General features: G+C 54.2%; 6 protein-coding genes across 6 annotated transcripts; 3 read left to right on the forward strand and 3 right to left on the reverse strand.

Moving 5' to 3' along the window:
- Nucleotides 1-475: 475 nt before the first annotated feature.
- Nucleotides 476-11,941, forward strand: W97_02169 (uncharacterized protein; the record flags this gene model as incomplete). Its single annotated transcript, XM_007780070.1, has 2 exons — nt 476-10,114; nt 10,205-11,941. 2 exons carry the CDS (start codon nt 476-478, stop codon nt 11,939-11,941), a joined length of 11,376 nt encoding a protein of 3,791 aa, XP_007778260.1.
- Nucleotides 11,942-12,563: 622 nt separating this feature from the next.
- Nucleotides 12,564-13,631, forward strand: W97_02170 (uncharacterized protein; the record flags this gene model as incomplete). Its single annotated transcript, XM_007780071.1, has 3 exons — nt 12,564-12,811; nt 12,912-13,476; nt 13,539-13,631. 3 exons carry the CDS (start codon nt 12,564-12,566, stop codon nt 13,629-13,631), a joined length of 906 nt encoding a protein of 301 aa, XP_007778261.1.
- Nucleotides 13,632-14,527: 896 nt separating this feature from the next.
- W97_02171 (uncharacterized protein) lies at nt 14,528-15,894 on the reverse strand (the record flags this gene model as incomplete). The annotated part of the gene is made up of 4 exons (XM_007780072.1): nt 14,528-14,937; nt 14,985-15,065; nt 15,115-15,195; nt 15,246-15,894. 4 exons carry the CDS (start codon nt 15,892-15,894, stop codon nt 14,528-14,530), a joined length of 1,221 nt encoding a protein of 406 aa, XP_007778262.1.
- An 891-nt stretch (nt 15,895-16,785) lies between these two features.
- Nucleotides 16,786-18,060, reverse strand: W97_02172 (uncharacterized protein; the record flags this gene model as incomplete). The annotated part of the gene is made up of 2 exons (XM_007780073.1): nt 16,786-17,186; nt 17,244-18,060. The coding sequence occupies 2 exons, from the start codon at nt 18,058-18,060 to the stop codon at nt 16,786-16,788; spliced, it is 1,218 nt and encodes a 405-aa protein (XP_007778263.1).
- An 832-nt stretch (nt 18,061-18,892) lies between these two features.
- On the forward strand, nt 18,893-21,033 carry W97_02173 (uncharacterized protein; the record flags this gene model as incomplete). Its single annotated transcript, XM_007780074.1, has 6 exons — nt 18,893-18,923; nt 19,015-20,069; nt 20,129-20,476; nt 20,527-20,830; nt 20,892-20,937; nt 21,006-21,033. 6 exons carry the CDS (start codon nt 18,893-18,895, stop codon nt 21,031-21,033), a joined length of 1,812 nt encoding a protein of 603 aa, XP_007778264.1.
- A 244-nt stretch (nt 21,034-21,277) lies between these two features.
- Nucleotides 21,278-22,204, reverse strand: W97_02174 (uncharacterized protein; the record flags this gene model as incomplete). The annotated part of the gene is made up of 2 exons (XM_007780075.1): nt 21,278-22,138; nt 22,190-22,204. 2 exons carry the CDS (start codon nt 22,202-22,204, stop codon nt 21,278-21,280), a joined length of 876 nt encoding a protein of 291 aa, XP_007778265.1.
- Between the last annotated feature and the right edge of the window lie 307 nt (nt 22,205-22,511).

Consider the following 22,511-nt stretch of genomic DNA (forward strand, 5'->3'; position numbering starts at 1 on the left):
GAAGTAAATGATCTTCGCTCCAAGTCAAGCCGATGCCCGCATCGCAAAGCTTCAAAGTGTCGCGCGCTGTGTGAGTGCAGCACATCCAATATCGCGTCTCAGCGCTTCCACAGTCTTCTTCTATGCTTTGCCGTTAAAGGTCGCTTACCCCAATCCATGTTTCCGCGGATGCGACGCTCTTTAACCCAATTTCTTCCTGCGGGCGCCTTCTAGTTTTCTCTCTGTCGGGCCCTCTGCGACTACCAGCCCATACCGTTTCACCAAATGCTCCCACGCTTCCAAGACCCCGATCGAATATTGGAGACGGCTACCTGCGCAGTTGGCGCCGGCACTTGAAAGAGTAGAAGCAGCTTGCCGTAGAACGGCAGTGAGCAATAGATCTAGCCATCAAGATGGCAGCGGACAGGAACATGGACGTATACGTCGCGAAGCTGGATGACCCCAGTGTCGGTAAGCGCAAGACTGGACACCGCTGATGGGGTCTGAACGTGAGGCATCGAGCATGTTGCTAACTTGTCGGAATACAGACTTCAAGACAAAGTGCAGCTTCGCGATCGAGCTCCGCGATAACATCGAGTTGTGGTGTCAGCCAGCAACGTACGGCGTCTTCCTCGAGAAGTTCGTACCCATCTTCCTGAAGCTGCTCGATGGCCCGCCAGTCTTCCTCAGTACCTCCCCCGAACAGCGACTTCGCAACTGCGTCCTCGAAATACTGCACCGCTTACCTATGACCCCACCCGAGCCGTCGGAGCCTTACGCCGCGCAGATTGTGGATAAGCTTATGGAGCTGGTCAAGACTGAGAACGAGGACAATGCGGTACTCTGCATGAAGACTATCATGGACTTTCAGCGACACCACACCAAAGCTCTGGCGGACCGGGTTCAGCCTTTCCTCAGCCTGATCCAGGAGATGTTCGAGATGATGGAGCAGGCAGTCAAAGATACCTTCGATAATCCCACGCAGCAGCATGCATCGCAGGCAGTGCCCTCCACACCCAGCGGCGCTCAGTACTCGCAGTCACCACGGCCGGGCTCTCCGGTAGCCTCAGTGTCCGACGCTGGCAGTGAGGGGCAGGCCAGGATGCTACTCAAGGGGATGCAGTCCTTCAAGGTCCTCGCGGAGTGTCCGATCATCGTGGTGTCAATCTTCCAAGCCTACCGGCGCGCCGTACCTGAGAATGTTAAGAAATTTGTACCCTTGATTAAGCAGGTCCTCATGCTGCAAGCCAAGCCACAGCAGAAAGCGCACGAGGAAGCAGCGGCGCAAGGCAAGGTGTTCACGGGTGTCGCGAAAGAAATCAAGAATCGCGCAGCCTTTGGAGAGTTCATCACAGCTCAAGTCAAAACGATGAGCTTCCTGGCTTATCTCTTGCGAGTCTATTCGCAGCAGCTAAACGATTTTCTGCCCAGCATGCCAGGCATAGTGGTACGGCTGCTCAAGGATTGTCCGAGAGAGAAGTCTGGTGCTCGGAAGGAGCTGCTTGTCGCAATTCGCCATATCATCAACTTCAACTTTCGCAAGATCTTCCTCCCTAAGATCGATGAGCTCTTGGACGAGAGAACGTTGATAGGGGACGGGCTTACAGTGTATGAGTCGATGAGGCCCCTGGCGTACAGTATGCTTGCGGATTTGATCCATCATCTACGAGATCAGCTCTCGAAGGAGCAGATACGTAAGACCATCGAGGTCTACACTAGAAATTTGCACGATAACTATCCCGGCACAAGCTTCCAAACCATGAGCGCTAAGCTACTGATGAACATGGCTGAGTGTATTGCCGCGCTGGAACCGAAGCAAGATGCTCGCTATTTTCTCGTCATGATCCTCAACGCCATCGGCGAGAAATTTGCGTCAATGAACCGACAGTTCCACAACGCGGTCAAGCTGTCTGCAACTTATTCGCAGCCCTCCATCGAAGCTACGCCAGAGAACTTCTTGGCGGACAAAGACAATCCCCCTGACTGGGACGAGATAGACATATTTAGCGCTACTCCAATCAAGACACAGAACCCGCGCGAGCGGAATTCGGATCCGATTGCGGATAACAAGTTTTTGTTCAGGAATCTGCTTCACGGCCTCAAAAATCTGTTTTACCGACTCAGGGATTGTAATCCTCCGCATATCAAAGAGGAAATCGATGCTGCTGTTGCGCCGCCAAACTGGCACGAGGTCTCGTTTGGATACAATGCTGAAGAGGTGGAAGTCCTCATCACGTTGTTTCGAGAAGGCGCGCAGGTTTTTCGATATTACGGCCTCGACAAGCCACTGGCTGAAACCCAGCAATTGTCACAAAGCGAGCTTCTTGCGAATCAGCACATGATGTCGAGCGGCAAGGAGGAGAAGGACCTGCTCGAAACGTTTGCTACCGTGTTCCATCACATTGATCCGGCAACCTTCCACGAGGTCTTCCAGTCGCAAATACCGAACCTATATGAGATGATGTTCGACCACCCGGCGCTGCTGCACGTTCCGCAGTTCCTTCTTGCTAGTGAGGCGACGTCGCCGAGCTTCGCAGGAATGCTTCTGCAGTTCCTCATGGGGAAGATGGACGAGGTAGGATCGGCGGATGAAAAGAAGTCATCGATCCTACTTCGTCTGTTCAAACTCTCGTTCATGGCTGTCACTCTCTTCTCCACACAAAACGAGCAGGTGCTGTTGCCACACGTTACGAAGATTGTGACACAGTCCATCCAACTTGCCACAACAGCAGAAGAACCCTCAAACTACTTCCTGTTGTTGAGGTCACTCTTCAGGAGCATCGGTGGCGGACGGTTCGAGCATTTGTACAAAGAGATCCTGCCCCTGCTTGAGATGCTGCTAGAAGTTCTCAACAACCTGCTTTTGTCGGCCCGCAAACCATTAGACCGAGATCTGTTCGTCGAATTGATCCTTACCGTTCCGGCCCGTCTGAGCAACCTACTTCCTCATCTGAGCTACTTGATGAGACCGCTCGTAGTCGCGCTCCGAGCGGGATCTGATCTCGTGGGACAGGGACTGCGCACATTGGAACTTTGTGTGGACAATCTGACTGCCGACTATCTGGATCCGATCATGGCGCCTGTCATCGATGAGCTGATGGCCGCTTTGTGGGAGCACCTGAAGCCAAGCCCATACAGCCACTTCCACTCCCACACGACCATGCGTATTCTCGGCAAGCTCGGAGGCAGAAATCGCAAATTTCTGGACGGACCACCTGAGCTCAACTTCAAGCCATACACAGATGATGACCCTAGTGTGGACCTGCGACTCCTTGGTTCTTCGAAAGATCGTGCATTCCCTGCGCACATCGGTATCGATGTCGCTATCTCAAAGCTCTCAGAAATCTCTAAGCCGCCTGCGAAGAAGAACGACATATTTCATAAGCACCAAGCTTTGAATTTAATCACTGCGCACACGAAGCTGCTCGTTGGCTTCGATAGTTTGCCGGACGACTTTGCCCAATTAGTCCGTCTCCAAGCGCAAGATTTGATAGACAAGAAGGTAGACGCAGCTGTGGATATCTTCGTTGTGCAAGATCGCGCATCGTCCATTCCCAAGAAAGATTCGCAAGAAGAGACGCTGAAGAAGCTCTTGAAGGCGCTCGTATTGGGGATGTCGATTCCGGAGCTCAAAGCTGAAGCGTCTAGCTTCATGAGTGACATCTGCCGCCATTTTGTTCTCTTGGAGATTGGCCGCGCTCTAACCGAGCTGCGACATACCCTGAAACCGCCTCCTTTCAACATTAAATCGGGCGAGGGGCCCCTCTTTGTTGACTACAGGGTCGTCACACATGCTATTGCGGATTCTCTGTCTTCCGACGAAGTCGCCATAAGGGAGGCTGCAGAGGAAGTCATCATATCTATCCACAAGGTCGCGGCTCTTATTCTTGGCTCAGCGGACAATGTGGAGAACCTACCTCTTTTTGAGCATCTCTACAAAGCCTTTACCCATAACTGCTATGTGGAAGAGTGGTTCATGAAGTCTGGCGGCACCTTGGGCATCGAAGTCATGATTAGCAAGCTGAACTTTAGCGACGCGTGGTTAATCGAAAAGCAGCTTGTCCTCGCCCGATCGCTAATGTATGTCATCAAGGACACGCCTCAGAACCTTACAGCGAGGACACGACAGCATGCTCAGGACATTCTGGAAACACTACTGCGGCGGTGCAATAAGTCGGCTTCCCGGGATGACCTCCATAACGATAAGAGCAAGCTGTTCCAGCTATGTGCCTTTCTTGCAGCTGAGTTATCCCACATGAACAGGCACGTCCGAATTGCCGCACAGAAGGCCTTCGACATCATCTCTCAAGAAACTGGTATCGAGGTTCATGAGCTGATCTCCCCTGTCAAAGAGCGACTTCTTGGTCCAATCTTCAACAAGCCTTTGCGTGCTCTGCCGTTCGCGGCGCAGATTGGCTACATCGACGCGATTACTTACTGCCTCAAAATCCGACACAACATAGTTGAGTTCAACGAGCAACTTACCCGCCTGGTGATGGAGGCACTTGCTCTTGCGGATGCGGAAGACGAAGGACTGATCCCGAAGCCACTAGAACAGCGCAACGCTGAAGGTATCATTAATCTCCGTATTGCCTGCATCAGGCTGCTGTCAACGGCCCAGAGTTTTCCCGATTTTGTTAGCGCTCCTGGCGGCATCAATACCTGGCACCGGATCATTCAGGTGTTCTTCAAAGCTCTCTATTCGAAATCGCTCGAGGTCATAGAGGCTGCACATGACGGCCTGCGTGGCATACTCAGCGCGCAGAGCAAGCTTCCCAAGGACATTCTTCAGCAGGGTCTTCGCCCGATCCTAGTTGACCTACAGGATCCGAGGAAACTCAGGGTTGAGGGACTAGACGGTCTCGCTCGCCTCCTTAAGCTCCTTACAAATTACTTCAAGGTCGAAATCGGCGCCAGGTTACTGGAACACATGAAACAGCTTGCAGATCCAGCAATTCTGCAAAAGGTGTCATTCACATTGGTGGAGCAGAACAAGCAGATGAGAGTGATCACGGCTATCTTCAACATCTTCCACCTACTCCCGGCAGCTGCTGTGTCGTTCATGAAACCGTTGGTTACAAGGGTGATGGAGTTGGAGACGGCACTTCGAAGAACACACTATAGTCCTTTCCGAGAACCGCTCATCAAGTTCCTCAACCAGTACCCCGACAAAGCTTGGGAGTATTTCGCTCCTCAGCTTAAGGATATTAACACTGGTCGCTTCTTCGCACAGCTCCTAGCTAACCCGGCGAGCACCCGCCTTCGAGAGGCCTTCACAAAGGATGCACAAGGCTTCCTTGACGCGTTCGCAACCGAAGACGAGGACGAGCGATGGCCCGCTGTGATCAATGCCGTCCACGCTGCCCACTCCGTTTCCAAGCATGATGCGCATAAAGCGTGGCTGGTGTCTAATGAGAACGTACGAGTAGCTCTCTTCAACGCAAGCAAGGCCCTTGAGACGAAGCTACGGCAGAATACACTCGAGTCAAGTCTGCGCCTAGCCGCGGAACAAGCTGGGGATCAGGCCACAGAAGTGTTCGCTTGTTACTTCGAGCAAGCACCGCAGGACCTCGATTTCTTCTTCGAGGTCGTGGAAGCTGTTACAGCGGAAGAGTTGAAGACGTGCCCTGCTCTTTTCGATTTCATTTACAACCACATGATTTCGAATGCATCTGTCGACTATCAGCGGACGCTGGTTGTTCGGTGCCTGGACCTCTACACTGCACGCAGTCCTTCGCAGAGAACGAAAACCTTCGTGTTTCATTACATCGTCAATCCAATTCTGGCTATGGACGTTATGCGTAACTGGGATCAAGTCATCGAGAATGCAAAGGGTACCAAGCTCGTGGACCGGAGCTTGATTCAGGTCATCACAGATAAGCTCTGGCTACCCCAGTCTATCAGCGACATATCAGAAGGAGCCGACCAGCTGGGCGTAGATCACTCAAGGATGGAACTTCTGCAGCTGACCACGCTGCTCATGAAGTATCACCACAATCTGATCCAGGACAAGCGGAAGGATATTATCAAGACAGGCTGGAATTTCATCAAGCTCGAAGACGTCATCAACAAGCACGCCGCCTATGTGTCGCTTGCGTACTTCATGGCCCACTACGAGACCCCTCCAAAGATCGCGAGGCCAGTATACCAACAGCTTTTGAAGGCGCACCAGGGCGAGTGTAGGGCTTTGGTAATGCAGGCCCTCGAGCTGCTTGCACCGGTCTTGCAGAAGCGGATCGGTGGCGCCGATGCGAAGCTCCCGATCTGGGCACAGATACCGAGAAAGATCCTCACTGAGGAGAGCTCAAACCTGCAGCAGCTGACAAGCATCTTCAACTTCATTGTACGCCATCCGGATCTGTTCTACGAAGCTCGAGAACCTTTTGCCCAGATCATCATACCGTCCCTCAGCAAGATTGCCGCGCCTCCGAGTCAATCTATCGACGGCAAGAAGACCGCTATCAATCTCATCAGCCTGATATGGCAGTGGGAACACCGGACGTACCTAGAGGCCACATCTGCCGAGCGCATGTCCGTTTCGCCTCAGGCGGCAAAGCGCCGGGCTGACGGCACGGTTGGTGCGCCAGCTCCTACCACCACTCCACGAGCATTTGTGGCCCCTGGACCTATGCGGCTGGCCCTCATAAGCTACCTAGTCAAGTTCATCATTACCCTTCCTGAGCGTTACCCGACAGCCTCACTAAAACTCAAAGAGACAACCCTAGGGCAGCCAGTACAACCGGGGCAGTCCACTGAAGCATGTAGAAAGACACTTCAGCTGCTGCATGACCTACTCTCGGGACCCTACTGGAGTGATCTCGACGTTGACCCGCTGCTGCAAAGGACCGAGCAAGTTCTTACCGCCGAGCCGAAAGCGGATGAGAAGCAGGAAGTTGCTATGACTAGGCTTATCAATACTCTCCAGGTGGTCAAGGTCATTCTCAATGTCCGGCCCAACGACTGGATCCTGGTGCGTGTTGGCAAGCTACAGCACCTCTTGGAAAAGCCGCTTCGCAACGAGAACCCGGAGGTGCAGGACTGCCTGCACAGCGTGGAGACCGATGAGACTGGGAATGTTACGCTGCAGCCACTCGTCAAGCGGATAGTGGACTCTTTGCCGGAAAGCCCACCGGAGGAGGAGGCGTCCACTGAAGAATCGACGCCCTCGGACTTTGTTACGTTCGCCAATACTGTTGTCGCGGAAGGGCTGTCAAATGGAAACTATGTTTCGGCAATCAATCTCCTGGGGTCACTCTGTGAACGTAGACATGCGGAGCTGGACCAACACATCCAGCCGGTGATGAAAGTCCTGCAGTCCAAGTTGACAAAGGATCATCTTCTCTTCTACAGCGGCATACCGACGCAACCGGGTATGCCTCCTACGCAGAGACCGGAAGGTTCGCCGGATCCCTACGAGCACGAAATCCAAACCGGCTTGATTCTAAAGCTGTGCGATATGCTTGCTGCTCGCATCAGCCAACTGAACGACCAGCGCCGACCGTTTCTGAGTGTTTTAGCTCAACTCGTAGAACGATCCCACCACAATGGCATTTGCACCAAGGTTTTGGATCTGATAGAGTATTGGGTTTTCAAGTCAACTGAGCCAGTGCCCACGCTGAAAGAGAAGACAGCCGTGCTTGGCAAGATGCTTGTCTTTGAGAGTCGAGCGGACACCACACACCTGAACAGATTCCTTGACCTGATCATCCGGATCTACGAGGATCAGAGGATCACAAGAACCGAATTGACGGTTCGCATGGAGCACGCTTTCTTAATCGGCACACGCGCGCAAGATGTTGATATGCGCAACCGCTTTATGTCCATCTTCGACAAGAGCTTGAGCAAGTCCGCGGCTAGCCGTCTCAACTATGTTATGACGTCGCAGAACTGGGACCAGCTCCATGAGAACTTCTGGCTGAGCCAGGTCATTCAGCTCATGTTCGGCACCCTCGACATGAACACTACTGCGCAGCTACATCACGAAGATTTCAAGGTCCTACCAGCGTCCTTGCTTTTTAGCCCTTACGCCAAAGATCCCCGTATTGGCGATCTAATGATTGACGACAAATACGAGTCATTGGTGTCTGCGCACAAAGCGTTCTGCAAACAACTGAGCGAAGTCAGGACGAGGGACATTCTTGAGCCCCTGACCTACCTGCAGCATACTAGCGCTGATCTGGCACACGACATCTGGATTGCGTTCTTCCCGCTGTGCTGGTCTGCCCTGTCGCGAGACGATCAGGTGGACTTGGAAAAGGGAATGGTCTCCATGCTCACCCGGGACTACCATATCCGCCAGATCGACAGAAGGCCGAACTGCGTCCAAACTATCATCGAGGCTGCTGTGCGCACGAAACCCCGCTTCAAGTTCCCTCCTCATGTCTTGAAGTACCTGGCCCGGACGTTCAATGCCTGGTACACAGCGGCTCATTATTTAGAGCAGTCCGCTATCAGCCCGATCATGGACACTCCTCAGGTCAGAGAAAGCAATCTCGACGCTCTATTGGAGATATACTCAAGCTTGCAAGAAGACGACCTCTTCTATGGGACCTGGCGCAGGCGCTGCCAATACATCGAGACGAACGCAGCTCTATCGTACGAGCAGAACGGCATGTGGGATCAAGCCCAGAAGGCGTACGAGCAGGCTCAGATCAAAGCGCGCACCGGAGCGTTGCCGTTCTCGCAAGGCGAGTATATGCTTTGGGAGGATCACTGGGTTGTGTGTGCGCAGAAACTGCAGCAATGGGAGATTCTCAGCGACTTCGCCAAGCACGAGAACTTCAACGACCTTTATCTCGAGTCTACCTGGCGCAACTTCGACGCGTGGAGCAATGCTGAGCAGCGCGAGCAGCTGGACCAAATCATCAAGGCTGTCGCGGACGCTCCGACACCCCGCCGCGCATTCTTCCAGTCTTTCATGGCACTCCTCAAAGTGCATAGTGGCACCGAGACTCCTCTAGACTTTAACCGCATCGTCGACGAGGCTGTTCAGTTGTCGATTCGAAAGTGGCATCAGCTGCCCAAGCGCATCACGAACGCTCACATCCCGCTGTTACAGAACTTTCAGCAGCTTATCGAGCTGCATGACGCAAGCGCCATCTGCACCAGTCTAGCACAAACCAACCAAACCAACCTGGACACAAGGTCACAGGAGCTCAAGCTCCTGCTGAGCACGTGGCGCGATCGCCTGCCAAACTTCTGGGATGACATTAATGCTTGGCAGGAGCTGGTTACGTGGAGGCAGCACATCTTCCATCTGATCAATGCCAAGTATCTGCATCTCATTCAGCCGCAGCAGGGCAACGCAGCAGGCAACTCCTATGCCTACCGAGGATACCACGAGACAGCTTGGATCATCAATCGATTCGCGCACGTCGCTCGAAAGCACAAGCTCCCCGATGTCTGCATCAGCCAGCTCAGCCGCATCTATACTTTGCCCAACATCGAGATCCAGGAGGCTTTCTTGAAACTCCGCGAGCAAGCGAAATGCCACTATCAGAATCCGAACGAGCTCAACAATGGCCTGGATGTCATCAATAACACGAACCTCAACTACTTTGGTCAGCAGCAGAAGGCGGAGTTTTACACGCTCAAGGGCATGTTCCTTGCCAAGCTTGGCCAGAAGGAGGAGGCAAATGATGCTTTCGGCAGCGCATTGTATATAGACATCAAGGTTGCCAAAGCTTGGGCTGAATGGGGACGCTATAACGACGGACTGTTCAAGGAAGACCCTACCAACCTGGAGAAAGCGGCATCGGCAATCAGCTGCTACCTTGAAGCTGCTAGTCAGTACAAGAACGCCAAGTCGCGGAAGCTGCTTGGGCGGATCTTATGGCTGCTGAGCCTTGACAACGCCGACCGATTACTGGCCAAGACCTTCGACCAGTTCAAGGGAGATACACCGATATGGTACTGGATCACGTACATCCCGCAACTGCTGCTGAGTCTCTCACGCCCGGAAGCACCGATTGCTCGCCACATCTTATCCAAGCTTGCAAAAGCGTATCCGCAAGCCCTTTACTTCCAACTTCGAACCAGCCGCGAAGACCAGATGGCGATCAAGAGGCAAGCAGATCAGAAGGACGCGAGAGACAAGGCGGCACGTGCCAAGCAAGGGCAACCGGACGGCTCTCCAGTGGCGAAACAAGGCTCACCCGACTCGAGGCCTCAGACGGCGAATGGTACCCCGCAACGACCGACGACTGCGCATAGCGAAGGCCAGCAGAATGGTACGCAAGACTCTGCAGGCAATCCGAGCACTACACCGAAAGTGGAGCCGAACGGGCAGCCAGCTGCAAACGGCGACAGCGGGGAGCCTCCTGTGCCCAAGAAACCCTGGGAGTATTTCGAGGAGCTCAACGCTGCTCTCAAAACTGCGTTCCCGCTTCTGGCGCTGTCGATGGAGACAATGGTCGACCAGATCCAGAAGCAATCGGCACGTAGCCCCGATGAAGATACGTACCGACTGATCGTCCTCTTGTTTGGGGATGCAGTGAATGCGACTTCGCGGTCGCCCGCGGCGTACGGCACCGACGCCAGGCTACCACCGCCCACGCAAGCCCACCTTGTTCGATTCTCTGACTCACAGGTGCCTGTTCCTTTCCGTGAAGCGTTCAAGGCCGACTTCATTGCAGCCAAGCCGATGATGGTGGAGTATATCACCAAACTTCGTAGATGGCGCGCTCGTCTTGAAGAGAGGCTTGATCATAGGAAAAAGCAACAGCACCTCGAGACCACGAACTCCCACTTGACGGACTTCAGGTTCAGTAAGTTCGACGACGTCGAGGTTCCGGGACAGTACCTGCACCATCGTGACAAGAACCAAGATTTCGTCCGAATCGAGCGATTCGTGCCTGATGTCGAATTTGATCGAGGTCCAGGGACTACTACCCGCCGTCTCCGCATCAGAGGCCACGACGGAAGCACCCACATCTTTGCGATACAGCATCCAGTCCCGAAGAACCCCCGACGAGAAGAGCGCATTCAGCAACTGTTCCGAATCTTCAACAGCGTGCTAGCGAAGAGGAAGGAGAGCCGTCGCCGTAACCTGCAGTTCCATCTACCGCTGATGATCCCACTATCTCCACTGTTCCGCATGGTTCAGGACGATCCCTCATACACGACTCTGCAAGGAATATTCGAGGATCACTGCCGACGCACCGGCGTCGACAAAGACGAACCCGTGCTCTTCACAATCGAGAAGCTGCGGGCGCTCCAGCCAGTATATATAACCTACCGCTTGTCTCCACCAAAGTTTGCTAACGAAGATGACCAGAGAAACTACGAACAAGCCTGCGCAATCCGCCTCGAGACCTTCCACGCGATCCAAGAGAAGTGGGTCCCCCAGACCGTTGTGCTCGACTTCTTCCGCGCCACCTACCCAACCTTCGATGACTTCTGGCTCTTCCGCCGCGCCTTCAGCTACGAGCTCGCCGCGCTCTCCTTCATGACTTTCATCATGTTCGTCGGCGCCCGCACGCCCTCCAAGATGTTCATCTCGCGCAGGACCGGGCGGGTGTGGGGCTCAGAGGTCTACCCCACCATGGCCTCCACGAAGCCCCTGTTTCATAACCAGGAACAGGTGCCTTTCCGCCTGACGCCGAATCTGCAGACGCTGATGGGCCCGCTCGCGACGGAGGGAATCTTCGCGCCGGCCATGCAGGCGATTGCGAGGTGTCTTACGGAGCCGGAGGGGGAGCTCGAGATGCAGTTGTCCATCTTTGTCAGGGATGAGATGAGCTTCTGGTACACGAGCCAGCATAAGAGTAACGCGCTGGATGGCGCGCTGAGGGAGAGCGTGCAGATGAACAGCGAAAAGATTGTTAAGATGGCGAGGAGTCTGGCGGATACGCCGACGCAGGGGAATTTGCCGGCGAATCAGACGGTTGTGGATAGGGTTGCGGATGCGACGAATCCGGGGAAGTTGAGTCAGACGGATCCGCTTTGGATGGCGTATTTGTGAGAGAGGGGAAGGAGATGTGGGAGGTGTTAAAGTTGGGGGGCTGTTTGTATCATCTTTTGACTTGTCTTTCGTGGGAGATCAGCTAGGCGCTAGGATTTGAGGGTTTCTGCGCGGAGGAACGCGACAGTGTCCCAATGGGTGCCACGGCCTGCGAAGGGATAGCATCTGCGAGCCAGGAGTTCAGGGAGGATCTCCGATCCAAGGGAAATACCACCGCATTCATGTGGATGCCGGTTTCAGTCCTGCTTTCGGCGTTTCTGTTTACTTCTTGGTTTTGACCGCAGCGGAAGACAGGGCGTAAGAAGAGATTGGAGATAGCCTGCTATACATGCGCTGAACACAATACCGATGATATAATACCTAACTGCAAATACCTCAGCACCAACCTACCTTAACCTCCGAGAGAAGGCCAAAATGAAGGTTGCCGCACCTCGACCCAAATCACGTGTGAGGTGCGGCAACCTTCATTTGGCCTTCCCTTGCTCCCTGGTTGCTGAATTGCATTGTGAGGCTCGGCGGATAGCTGTGCGCCAAGCATCGCAGACTGCGGCATTTCCCGCAGACCCCCGAGAGCTCAACCTGCAGTGGCTCGACCATTGACATTCGAGATTCCCAGCCCGCCATGGCCTCCACGAAGAGCTTCGTAGCTCGAACGAGTCGACTGTCCATCTCGCCATTGGCTCGACGAAGATCTCAGATATCTCCCTTCGTCTGCCTACCATGCCAGCAACTGCGCCATGCGAGCGACAATGCCGCCAAATACAAGCGAAAAGATACTCCCAAGACGCAGAAGAAGAAGAAAACGCGGTCGACGTTTAAAGAGCCTGATCTGAGCAATGCGGAACAATTCTCGCTGTGCGACGCCATGCGGTTCGTCTCTCCACTACCATCAAGCACAGCAACCCCCAGTCTTCACCACCCATCCGAACCCAGAAAAGCAGCTCCACGGACCTGTTCTAATACGCATCAGCTACATCCGCGCCTTCGAGGTCGGCCGCCCCCCCACCTCCGCAAAGTATGAAATGCACATTAAACTCCGCACGCTCAAGAACGGCCCGGTCGTCCGCAACCGCCTACGACTCCCCCACCCCGTCAAGACCGACCTCCGCATCTGCGTCATCTGCCCCCCCGACTCCGCGGCCGCAGACGCCGCGCGCAAAGCCGGTGCCAGTCTCGTAGGTGAAGACAACGTCTTCGAAGCCGTCAAGGAGGGGAAAGTCGAGTTCGACCGTTGCATCTGCCATGTTGATTCGCTGCAGAAACTCAACAAGGCTGGCCTAGGAAGGATATTGGGACCGAAGGGGCTGATGCCGTCGGCGAAGATGGGGACGGTGGTGAAGGATGTCGCGACAACGGTGAGGGATATGGTGGGTGGCGCGGAGTATAGGGAGCGCATGGGGGTGGTGAGGATGGCGATCGGGCAGCTGGGGTTTAGCCCGGAGGAGATGCAGAGGAATATTAAGGCGTTTGTGGGGGAGGTGAGGAAGGATATTGCGCAGTTGAGTGATCGGATTGCGAAGGATGTGCATGAGGTGGTGAGTCACGATCGTTACCTAGAGGGATCCATGTGTTCAACAAAGGCTGACATTACGAGCAGGTGCTGAGTTCGACGAACGCGCCGGGCTTCAGTCTTAACGGTGACTTTAAAGGACCGGACTCGGTCCCGACTAAGGACTTGTCAACACTGTGAGTTCCGTGTAAGGTTTGTAGTTTATCGGTTTGTACAGAACAGGGATCTGGGTGTAGGTTTATACAAGCGGCTCTTGGGCCGGTGTGGCGCCAAATATCAATCAATTCCTATAAGCGTCAAGCTTGAGAGGTTAGGCATGTCTGCCTCTACTCTACACGAGCTCAAAGCTCGAAGCTGTGCCTTGAACACCGGGGACCGACTCGGAGACTCGCAAATCATGCTCATGATGTCTTCTCGAGATAGGACTCTATATACACGTTCTCCGTCAGCTATGTCATATTATCTGCCGTCTTGAAGATCCCGCTCCTGCGTCCTGCCCTTGTGCCGCTTTCTCAGGCGGAGTTGGCCGCACTTTGTTCGTCTCCTAAGGGCACCGTGCTGGCTAAATGCGCAGCTGCAACATGTCGGTAGAGCGATCTGACGCCTTGCACGGAGTGTGAGTGGGAGCTTGACACGTTTCGGCCACAGCGAGCCCTCTGTTCCCAGCGCCAGTTGTGCTTCTTTATATCTTAATTCCATTCACGATTCCCGCTTAGTGGCTCTTGAGCTATGTGCGTTTCGCTCTCGGATTCTCGGACCGTTGTACTTTTCTTGGACTAAAACCTCGGACGGGCCCTCGAGCATAACAGGGGCTTAGCGACGAGTCAGTCCGTTTCCAGTGACGCTGTCATCTGGCGGATTAGTCTACACGAAACAAGGCCCAGATGGATGAACAACGTCGGCTCGCCACTGTTCCGTTCTCGAGCTTCTTGAAACAGACAGTTGACTTCAGTGAGATCCACCTCCTTGACTTGGCTGGTACCCAAATCACTGGTAGGCGCTCCTTCCTTGAATCTGGGGTCTGGCGTATTGATCCACATGTCCGATTGCTTCATCTGAGTATCCCGCTCGCAGGATCAATCGTCGTAAGCCGCAAGCCTCCTCCTGGCCCTTCTCTGCCGCTCTGAAGTTGCAGATCTGTGCAGCGAACCCTCCGTGCTCGAGACAACCAGATACTTTTCGTCAGATTCAACCGGATACTTCTCATCGAAATCAACCACGGTTTCGGAGGTGGAGCTGAAGGAAGCGACGCTGCGGTTGCGTTCGGCAGAATACCGATTGAAGGTTCTGAAAGCTGGTGGCACAGGCCGTCGTGTGCTGACTTTGACGTCATCGGCGGGCAGCTCTACTGCAGCTGAGGGTTTCCAATCTAAGTCGAGCTCTGAAGGCGAGGATATGCTGGCGGTGAAACTGGGGGATGGGGATGGTGCTCGCCATTCGGTTGTACCTGTCGGTTGCGGCGACATGGACCATGATATTGCGGGCGCTGCAACATTAGCCACGAGAACAGTTGTAGTAGGGAGTCAGTCTTACTCAGTAGAACACTGTCTGCGGACATCTGCCGTTGCGACACCCTGGTACCCTGCGGCGGTAAAGGTGGTGAGAATACAAGGTCTAGAGTTTATTCAGTAATTATTGATGCAGAATTACTACTAAGATTTACCTGTTTGACCGACATCTGAAGGGGCATACCACCAGGGGGTGTTGGTGCTCTGCAGGTGTGCCGGCGCTGACTGCACAGGGACTGAAGATCGTTAGCCATTTCCGAGCCTTACTATCATCGGTCTCTCATACTCAGCGTATTGCTCTCCACCTCGTGTACCTCTCTCAAGATTTCGTCCTTGGTAGTATCCGACGCAGGTTTCCGTCTCGGCCTCGGCCTCAACGGCTTCTCATCTTCCTCGTCCCTCCACGCTCTTCCCACACTGGCCTCATAAGACGGAGGTGGCTTCGGCAGTTCAGTCGCCGAACAAGTCATTGGAGTCATTGAAGTCATTGGATTCATGAGACTCGTCATCTCGAGCGTCTGCATCATCTGTATCGCGACCAAGAGACTCCGCTGACAAGTTGCGAGCGCCAACTCGCGCGTCTTGATCTTGTTGTGGGTTTTCACGACCCACTCGAAGCGGGTCTTCATACCCACGCTCTTACCATGCTCTTCATCGAGGCGGCCGTTCTCCACGTAGACGCCGATGTCATGGAGCGCTTTCTGGACATCGTTGATGGAGCTGTCGACCCATTGCTTTTGCGAGGATGTTGCTATGAGGCGGGCGTCTATCGCGGGATTTCGGCGCAGACGGAATGCTTCGTTTAGATCTGAGTTCACACGGGTGATGAGGGAGGAGAAGACGCGGAGCTCCTCAGGGACTTCGCGGAGGTCGAGGATGAAGTCTGCGAGCTTGATGGCGCTGTTGACGGCAGCGAATACGCCGGCGGTACTCATTTTGAGGGTGTTGTGATCGATGCGTTCGTACTACATGGATCGTGTTCACATGGAATGAGGCTTCAGACTGCTTCGCGCTCTGTATGGATAAAGACTATCCCAACCACACACCTAAAGAGGAAGGGACCGAGGCTAAAGGGAAGGGTGAGGCTGAAGGCTGTGAGATTTTCCTGATGCTAAGGAGCATGCACCTTTCTCCCGCACGGGGGCTCTGTCGGTGCCCTGAATAGGATAGGTCACTCAGCCTTGTCCACTGGAAACACCGAAGGAATGCATGAAGCCACATCGATGGTCCCTGCGGAGGGATAGAGGAGTCTCGAACGAATGAAAGACACAGGGGCCTGCACAGGGCTCCACCTGTAAGCAACCGGGCGTTTGATTATCCCGCATACCGGGCCACCCTTTGAAGGAGCATTGCTAATCCTGGCTGCATGGCCCCGTAGACCAAGTTTGGTCTGCTGCACAGTGGCTACCCAAGAGCACCACACCTCCGCCTTGCCCACTTCAGCCGTCCAACAACACACCCCTTCATCATGAGCAGAGCTAGCAATGACAGCAACCGGTGAAGAAACTCGAGTCAGTCAAGCTCTTATGATACCCATGGCTCTAAAGGAACTATTGGAACGCCATGTACTCCGTAGATGTGTGGTTTGACGGGTGCATGGATAGCCCTGCAGAAGGCAGCATGCAAGGCTGAGCATCTGTGCGGCTAGGCCCGCTGCCCAGGGCCGCCCCATGCGGAGTTATTTTGGACCGGGCTTGGCATAAGAGCTAATCACGACTGCATGTGGATGCATCTTCAGCCCTCCTAGCAGAACAATCGTACTATTGCTCATGCACAGACGCAGCTGAAATGCAAGCGTGCTACCCGAGCCCTAAGTGCACTACCAATTAAGCAACAATCTTGCGGACCACCTCCATCTCGCCAAAGACCCTTGGCCTGCTCAGGGGCTGTCCAGCCTCGTCGGCCGTTTGCAACAGGGCTGGAAAAACGACCAGGCTGTCCCGCTCCATCCGCGAGTCGTTCCACTCGAATTGCCAGAAGCTCGGCTGCGAGAATAGCACGTATGCAAATTTGGCAGCACGCTTCAGAATCTCTTCGAGATTACGGCGTCGCTGCTCGCTATCAGGTTGATCGGTCGCGAACGGACGAAGAACAGCCTCCAGGAGTTCCATAGCATCGCTGATATTGTGGATGCGGTGGTCGTCTCCAGACATGACGCCTTGGCCGTAGGTTGGCTGCATGAGTGCCGCTGTGATCTGTCGCCATTTGCTAAGGTGTGCTATGCGAGCTGCCAAAAAGTCAACCTCTAGCTTTGGCTTCGGCTCCGATGTGCTGGCGTGCTTACCTGTGGGGTTGTCTTTCATTGCGCGCATAGATTGAATGCAGCTTGCTACCTCTGGGGGCAAGAAAGTGGTCTCGAAGTCGCTCTCCAGTCCCATTCTCGAGATAATGACCCAGGCGATGCAGAACCGAAGTATAGTTTGCCGTGTGTTGGGACTCGCGATAAGAGCTTCAAGGCTGGCAGGGGGCACCGGCAGCTCGTTCCCCAGTGATCCAAGGGCAGCTCCGTTGATGACGCCCAGGTTGACAGGAGAGCTATGGTAGTAGCTCTGGACGTGGTTCTTGATCGAGCTGCGCAGCCTGGACATCTCTCCAGAGATAGCATCGTCTTCGAGTGGTTGGGGAAGATTCTTATCGACATAGGATGCGGCCGGAGGCGCGCTGACGGCTGTGGTTGTGGCGGATGGGTATTTGAACTCCTTCTGCGAGGGGTCCGATGAGAATCCACCGAGCCTGCCGGCCTCGTGGTCGCGACGGGTACGTCGAGTCTTTGACTTGCGCATTACGAAGAACCACAAGGCGAGAGCTCCCAGTAGAGCGCCTACTATCACGCAACCTATGCCCACCCCTGCAGCGGCACCTGCAGAAAGACCGTCGTCGCCACTTGTATTGTTGTTTGGCCCATTCGAGGCGGACGGCTGAGCAGTGCTGGAAGTAGCGGGATTGACTGTGTTTGACTGCGAGTTCGCAATTGTTGCCGTGGGCGCTACTACAGCTGGCGGGGTAGGAGTCGAGGAAAGCGCTGAGTTGCCAGCTTCGGGTTGCCTGGTAGCTGCTTGTGGGATATCCGCTGCATTTGAAGTTATGAGAATTGTCGCCATCGAAGCCGGAGCCGATTACTCCAATATTGCGTCTGTATGGCACGCAAAGCCGAAAAACCTACGACTTTGAAGGGCAGAGTTAGACCCTGAAAGAGATTTTATGGTTGACCACAACAAGTCTATGAATGATAACGACGGAAAGCTGCTGTCGTGTCAGCTCCAACCCTCGGGAGAAGACCTCTGATAATGAGTCTTTCTTGGCGCTGCACGGATGGCTTGTCCTCTAACCGGATGCTTTGTCCAGCTGATGGGCAGGCCTGCCTGCAGAAGGCATCCAGGCTGTGCACAGACCGATTGCGGACCACCGTGCTGGCATCATGTTGGGCTGGAGCAAACGCCTCCAGGATCCAGCTGTGCTTCACGCTATTCCATGTGCATCCGCGGAGTGGGATGATACGAGCAACAACAGCAACCGCGCCGCGGGCCGTGTGAGACGGCCTCGCCAATAGACTGCTTTTGGCAGCCTTCGTTGCAAGGCTGAGACTCCAACATGGGTCCATGTCCGGGCTGGCCGCCAGCAGCATGCATCAAACAAGCCTTGATAGAACCAGCTGGCTGAAAATAGGACGATCACACGGCTGGGGGAGGCTCAAGCGGTTCGATGGGCTGAGGGGCTATCGAACTCAGGGGTTTGAAATGTTCCAATTTGACCGCGCAGCTTTACACGGCCTCGCGCATTTCTTGAACGGTGCTCTCGCCGGATGTTTGTCAGGTAGCAACCCGCCAGTTGGCAGTGATCAGAACCACTGAGCTTTTGGCATCCATATTCGAAACTGCTCTCGAGGCCATTGCCCTACGAGTTGTTAATAGGATGGATTCCGAACGACCTCACATGGTAATCGGGGTGGACTTTGGCATGACCTGTAAGTGGGCGTTGTTTGGTTTGGTCAATCCTTCGCGGTCGATTTCTAGCCAATCACGTGCTCCAGTAACAGCGATACTCACATCATCCAGGTACTGGCGTCTCATACGCAAATCTCTCAATTGGGTCTGAAACAGTGCGATGGATACAGAAATGGCCCGGCAGAGGTCAGGCGAACGAGAACAAAGTCCCTACCGTCTTAGTATACCCTCATAATTCTCAACAGCCCTCGTCATGGGGTTTCCTCTCCGAAACCGTAACGGAGCAAACCTCAAACGACAGAGAGTATAAAGAATGGTTCAAAACGTACCTTGACCCTGGACGGTTGCGACAAAAGCAAGTGGACGACCCCGAGGATGCGCCTCGATCGATGACTGAGGTGCAGAAATGGTATGAGGACTATTTGAGGGCACTGTATCAACACATCGAGTTCAAATTGAGCGCTGAACTGTCGGGCACCAACTGGCAAAATGCAAGGATTGAGTTCCTCTTCAGCGTGCCTACGACGTGGACACCACATCCGACTGTAGAGAACTTCCGATCCATTGCTCAGCGAGCTGGCTTTGGGAGGTATCCTAATCATGTACTGCGGATTGGACTTACGGAAGCTGAAGCCGCAGCCGTACATACCTCAACTGAAGCATCCGGGATTTTTCGGGAGCGCGACATCTTGCTGGTCTGCGATGCAGGTGGAGGCACTACAGATCTCTCTGTCCTTCGGGTGACGGACACTCAGAGCGACACCCTCTCCCTCCAGCAGCTCGATGTGGTCTTTGGCGAGACAATTGGATCAGCCGCCATAGACTACGCCTTTGAGAAGCTAGTTCTTGCCCGCCTCCAGCAGGCAGACCGCGTTGCAAGCCTGGGTATTAATTTAGATGAGACTGCGTGGGAGATGATGAAGAGCAAAGAATTCCAGAACGTAAAATGCGAACACGGCAGTCCGTCCGACACGCCACTCTTTTCTGTTGCGATACCACGGCTTAGTCCAGCTTACAGCAACCGAGATGCCGGCATACAAAACGGCGAGATGACATTCGCCAGGGAAGACTTGCAGCAGAACTTCGATAAGCAAGTGCATAAGATGTTTCGCCTGATAGATGCACAGCTACAGAGTCTTCAACAGAAGTATCCCAATGAGCATGTGGTACGCTCTACCCCACTGTCCTTCTGTCTATGGCATACGGCAATACTAAGCAGGTTCAGGCACATCTCGTCCTATCCGGCGGACTAGGTAACTCTGCCTACGTACAACAGCGTCTGAGGGCTCGCTATGGGGGTCAGCAAGGTGTCCAGCATGCCGGGGCAATGCAAGTCCGCATCGCGCCAGACCCACAGCTCGCTGTATGCAAGGGCATGGTTGCCGATCGAGTACGCAAGCTCAAGTCTGGCAAAGCGGTACTCGGCTGGCGGTGCTCCCGAGCGTCCTATGGCACGATCTGCAGAATAAAGTACAACAAGAAGAATCCTGATCATATAGGCAAGAAGACGGAGAGGGATTCTGAGAATGGGAAACTGTATATCACTAAGGCTGTAGCTTGGTTCATCAAAAAGGTACATTTGGACCTTTGATTACTCTATCTGAACGTTGCTGACGAGAACAGGGCGAACCAGTATCTGTGGACAAGCCAATTGTCCATTCTTTCAGCCGCAGAATCACCCCTGGAGATCCACGCCGCGCATTCCCCACAAACATCGTGGTGTCACACATCGACCGGCAATTCTTGCCGTACCAGATGAACGACAACGCCCAGATCCTCTGCGAAATCGAGTCCGATCTTTCCGCCGCGGACGAGAGGAAATTTAAAGAGAAGAACAAGCACTTCTGGAACTTCGGGAAGCACCATTTCAAAGTCGACTACGAAATCCGCGTCATCATCGGGCCTGCCGACATCCAGTTCGAGCTCTGTACGTAGACTTCACTAATCGTTCCCTCTCCTTTCTCAACTAATGTATTGCTTCAATGCAGGGTTCGACGGACAGAAGCTCAGCAAAGACAAGCCAATCCGCGTGGAGTGGATGGAAACAACAGCCCCGCCCGAGCCCAGTGCTATGATGGGTCCCGTTGACGGTGTGTACGTAGTCCCAGGTTCGACCAATACTTTCTCTAAGGTGTGGAGTAATGGCGGTCCGAGAGCAACGGTTACTGCTATGGCGTAATTTTCGAGGTTGCTAGAGTGTCGATTTTCATCCGCTTCGCTCGGCGACGGCGTTCAAGCGATTTTGTCGGATGCTTTGACTCTGATGCCCAATATCTGTGTGGATATGGATCATCGATGCGTTCTTTAGAATGTTCGTAGATGTAGAAGGGTCCCATATGCGGCCTCATGGAATAACCCTAACAGGCGTCCCGCCTCACCGTCGCTTGTTGAGTCCTTTGAGAATGCCAATCGCCTCTCTCGCCTCATCCATGTCTCGATACAAGGCCATAATGTTCATCACGCGCCTTTGCCCTGCGTCTCCTGCTGCGTATGCCTGTTTTAACGCGGCGCTGAGATCCAGTAAGATTGCACTCCGCACTCTCGTCATCCTTGGCTTTTGCGCAACTAGGAACGGATGGTCCAGTCCAACGTGATCTGTCAACTGCCGTACGACCATGTACTGTTGCAATTGCCGCTGCAGCTTCGACAGCGACATGAAAGCCGCACCGCCGCCTTCATCCTCCTCATCCTCGTCACTCAGCTCCTCGCTGTCACTCACGTCCGCCGCATCCTGACCGTCTTGGACTTTGTCTGTCTTCCCAGCCGACTCAACCATCAGCCCTTCCTCCAACTCCTCAAGCCTAGTATTAACATCCAACAACGCCCGTCCAACAGTCACCTCCCTCCTCACCCCGACCCTCTCCCTGACCAACCCCTCAACCTCCCCTCTCCTCTCCTCCACCCGCCGTCTCAGGCCCTCAACCTCCTTTCTAAACCCCAACAAGCCTACCCTCACTTCCTCGACCTTCTCATCTCCGCCCGTAAGGCTGCTGCCAAGCGACAAAAAATCGCTATAATGCGCATTGACGAGGTCGAGTAGCTCGCGGCTGAGCAGCTGCGAGCGGGAGCGCAGCTCGGCACGCAGGTCTTCGAGGGTTTGGTGCCGGTTGCGTAGGGTAGAGAGATAGAGTGAGGGCAAGAAATCGGGGGAGAGGAAGTCGGATCGTGGGAGTGGGGCGGGATAGGGGAGGTCGAGGGAGGACGTGGAGGACGTGGAGCTGGGGGTGTCGTTAAGCTGGGTGTTTGTTAGCAATTGGGACAGGAGGAAGGGCGATTTGGTGCGTACATAGAATTTGCTCATGGTGGTTGAGTTGAGTAGCTAAGGGGTGTGATTGATTTATTGTCTTTCTGCAATGGAAGATCGGGCCACTCGCCGACGGAAATAAGGTTATCGATAGGATCTCGGTAGTTCGGGATGACATGTGCGAGGGGTGGATTTGCGATGGTGACCGCAGCACTCCCGGCTTGCTAATACCCGGACCCTCTATGGGGGAGGGGCGTTACTACGCGCCGCCCTCATTCAGCTGCCTGTACATATACCAACGTAGGCCCCAGAACCTCTCTCAGAGTGGTTCTGAGAATTGTATCCGGATTCTACACAATACTTC

Source organism: Coniosporium apollinis, assembly GCF_000281105.1.
Source record: "Coniosporium apollinis CBS 100218 chromosome Unknown supercont1.8, whole genome shotgun sequence".
In the NCBI taxonomy this organism is placed as follows: Eukaryota; Fungi; Ascomycota; class Dothideomycetes; genus Coniosporium; species Coniosporium apollinis.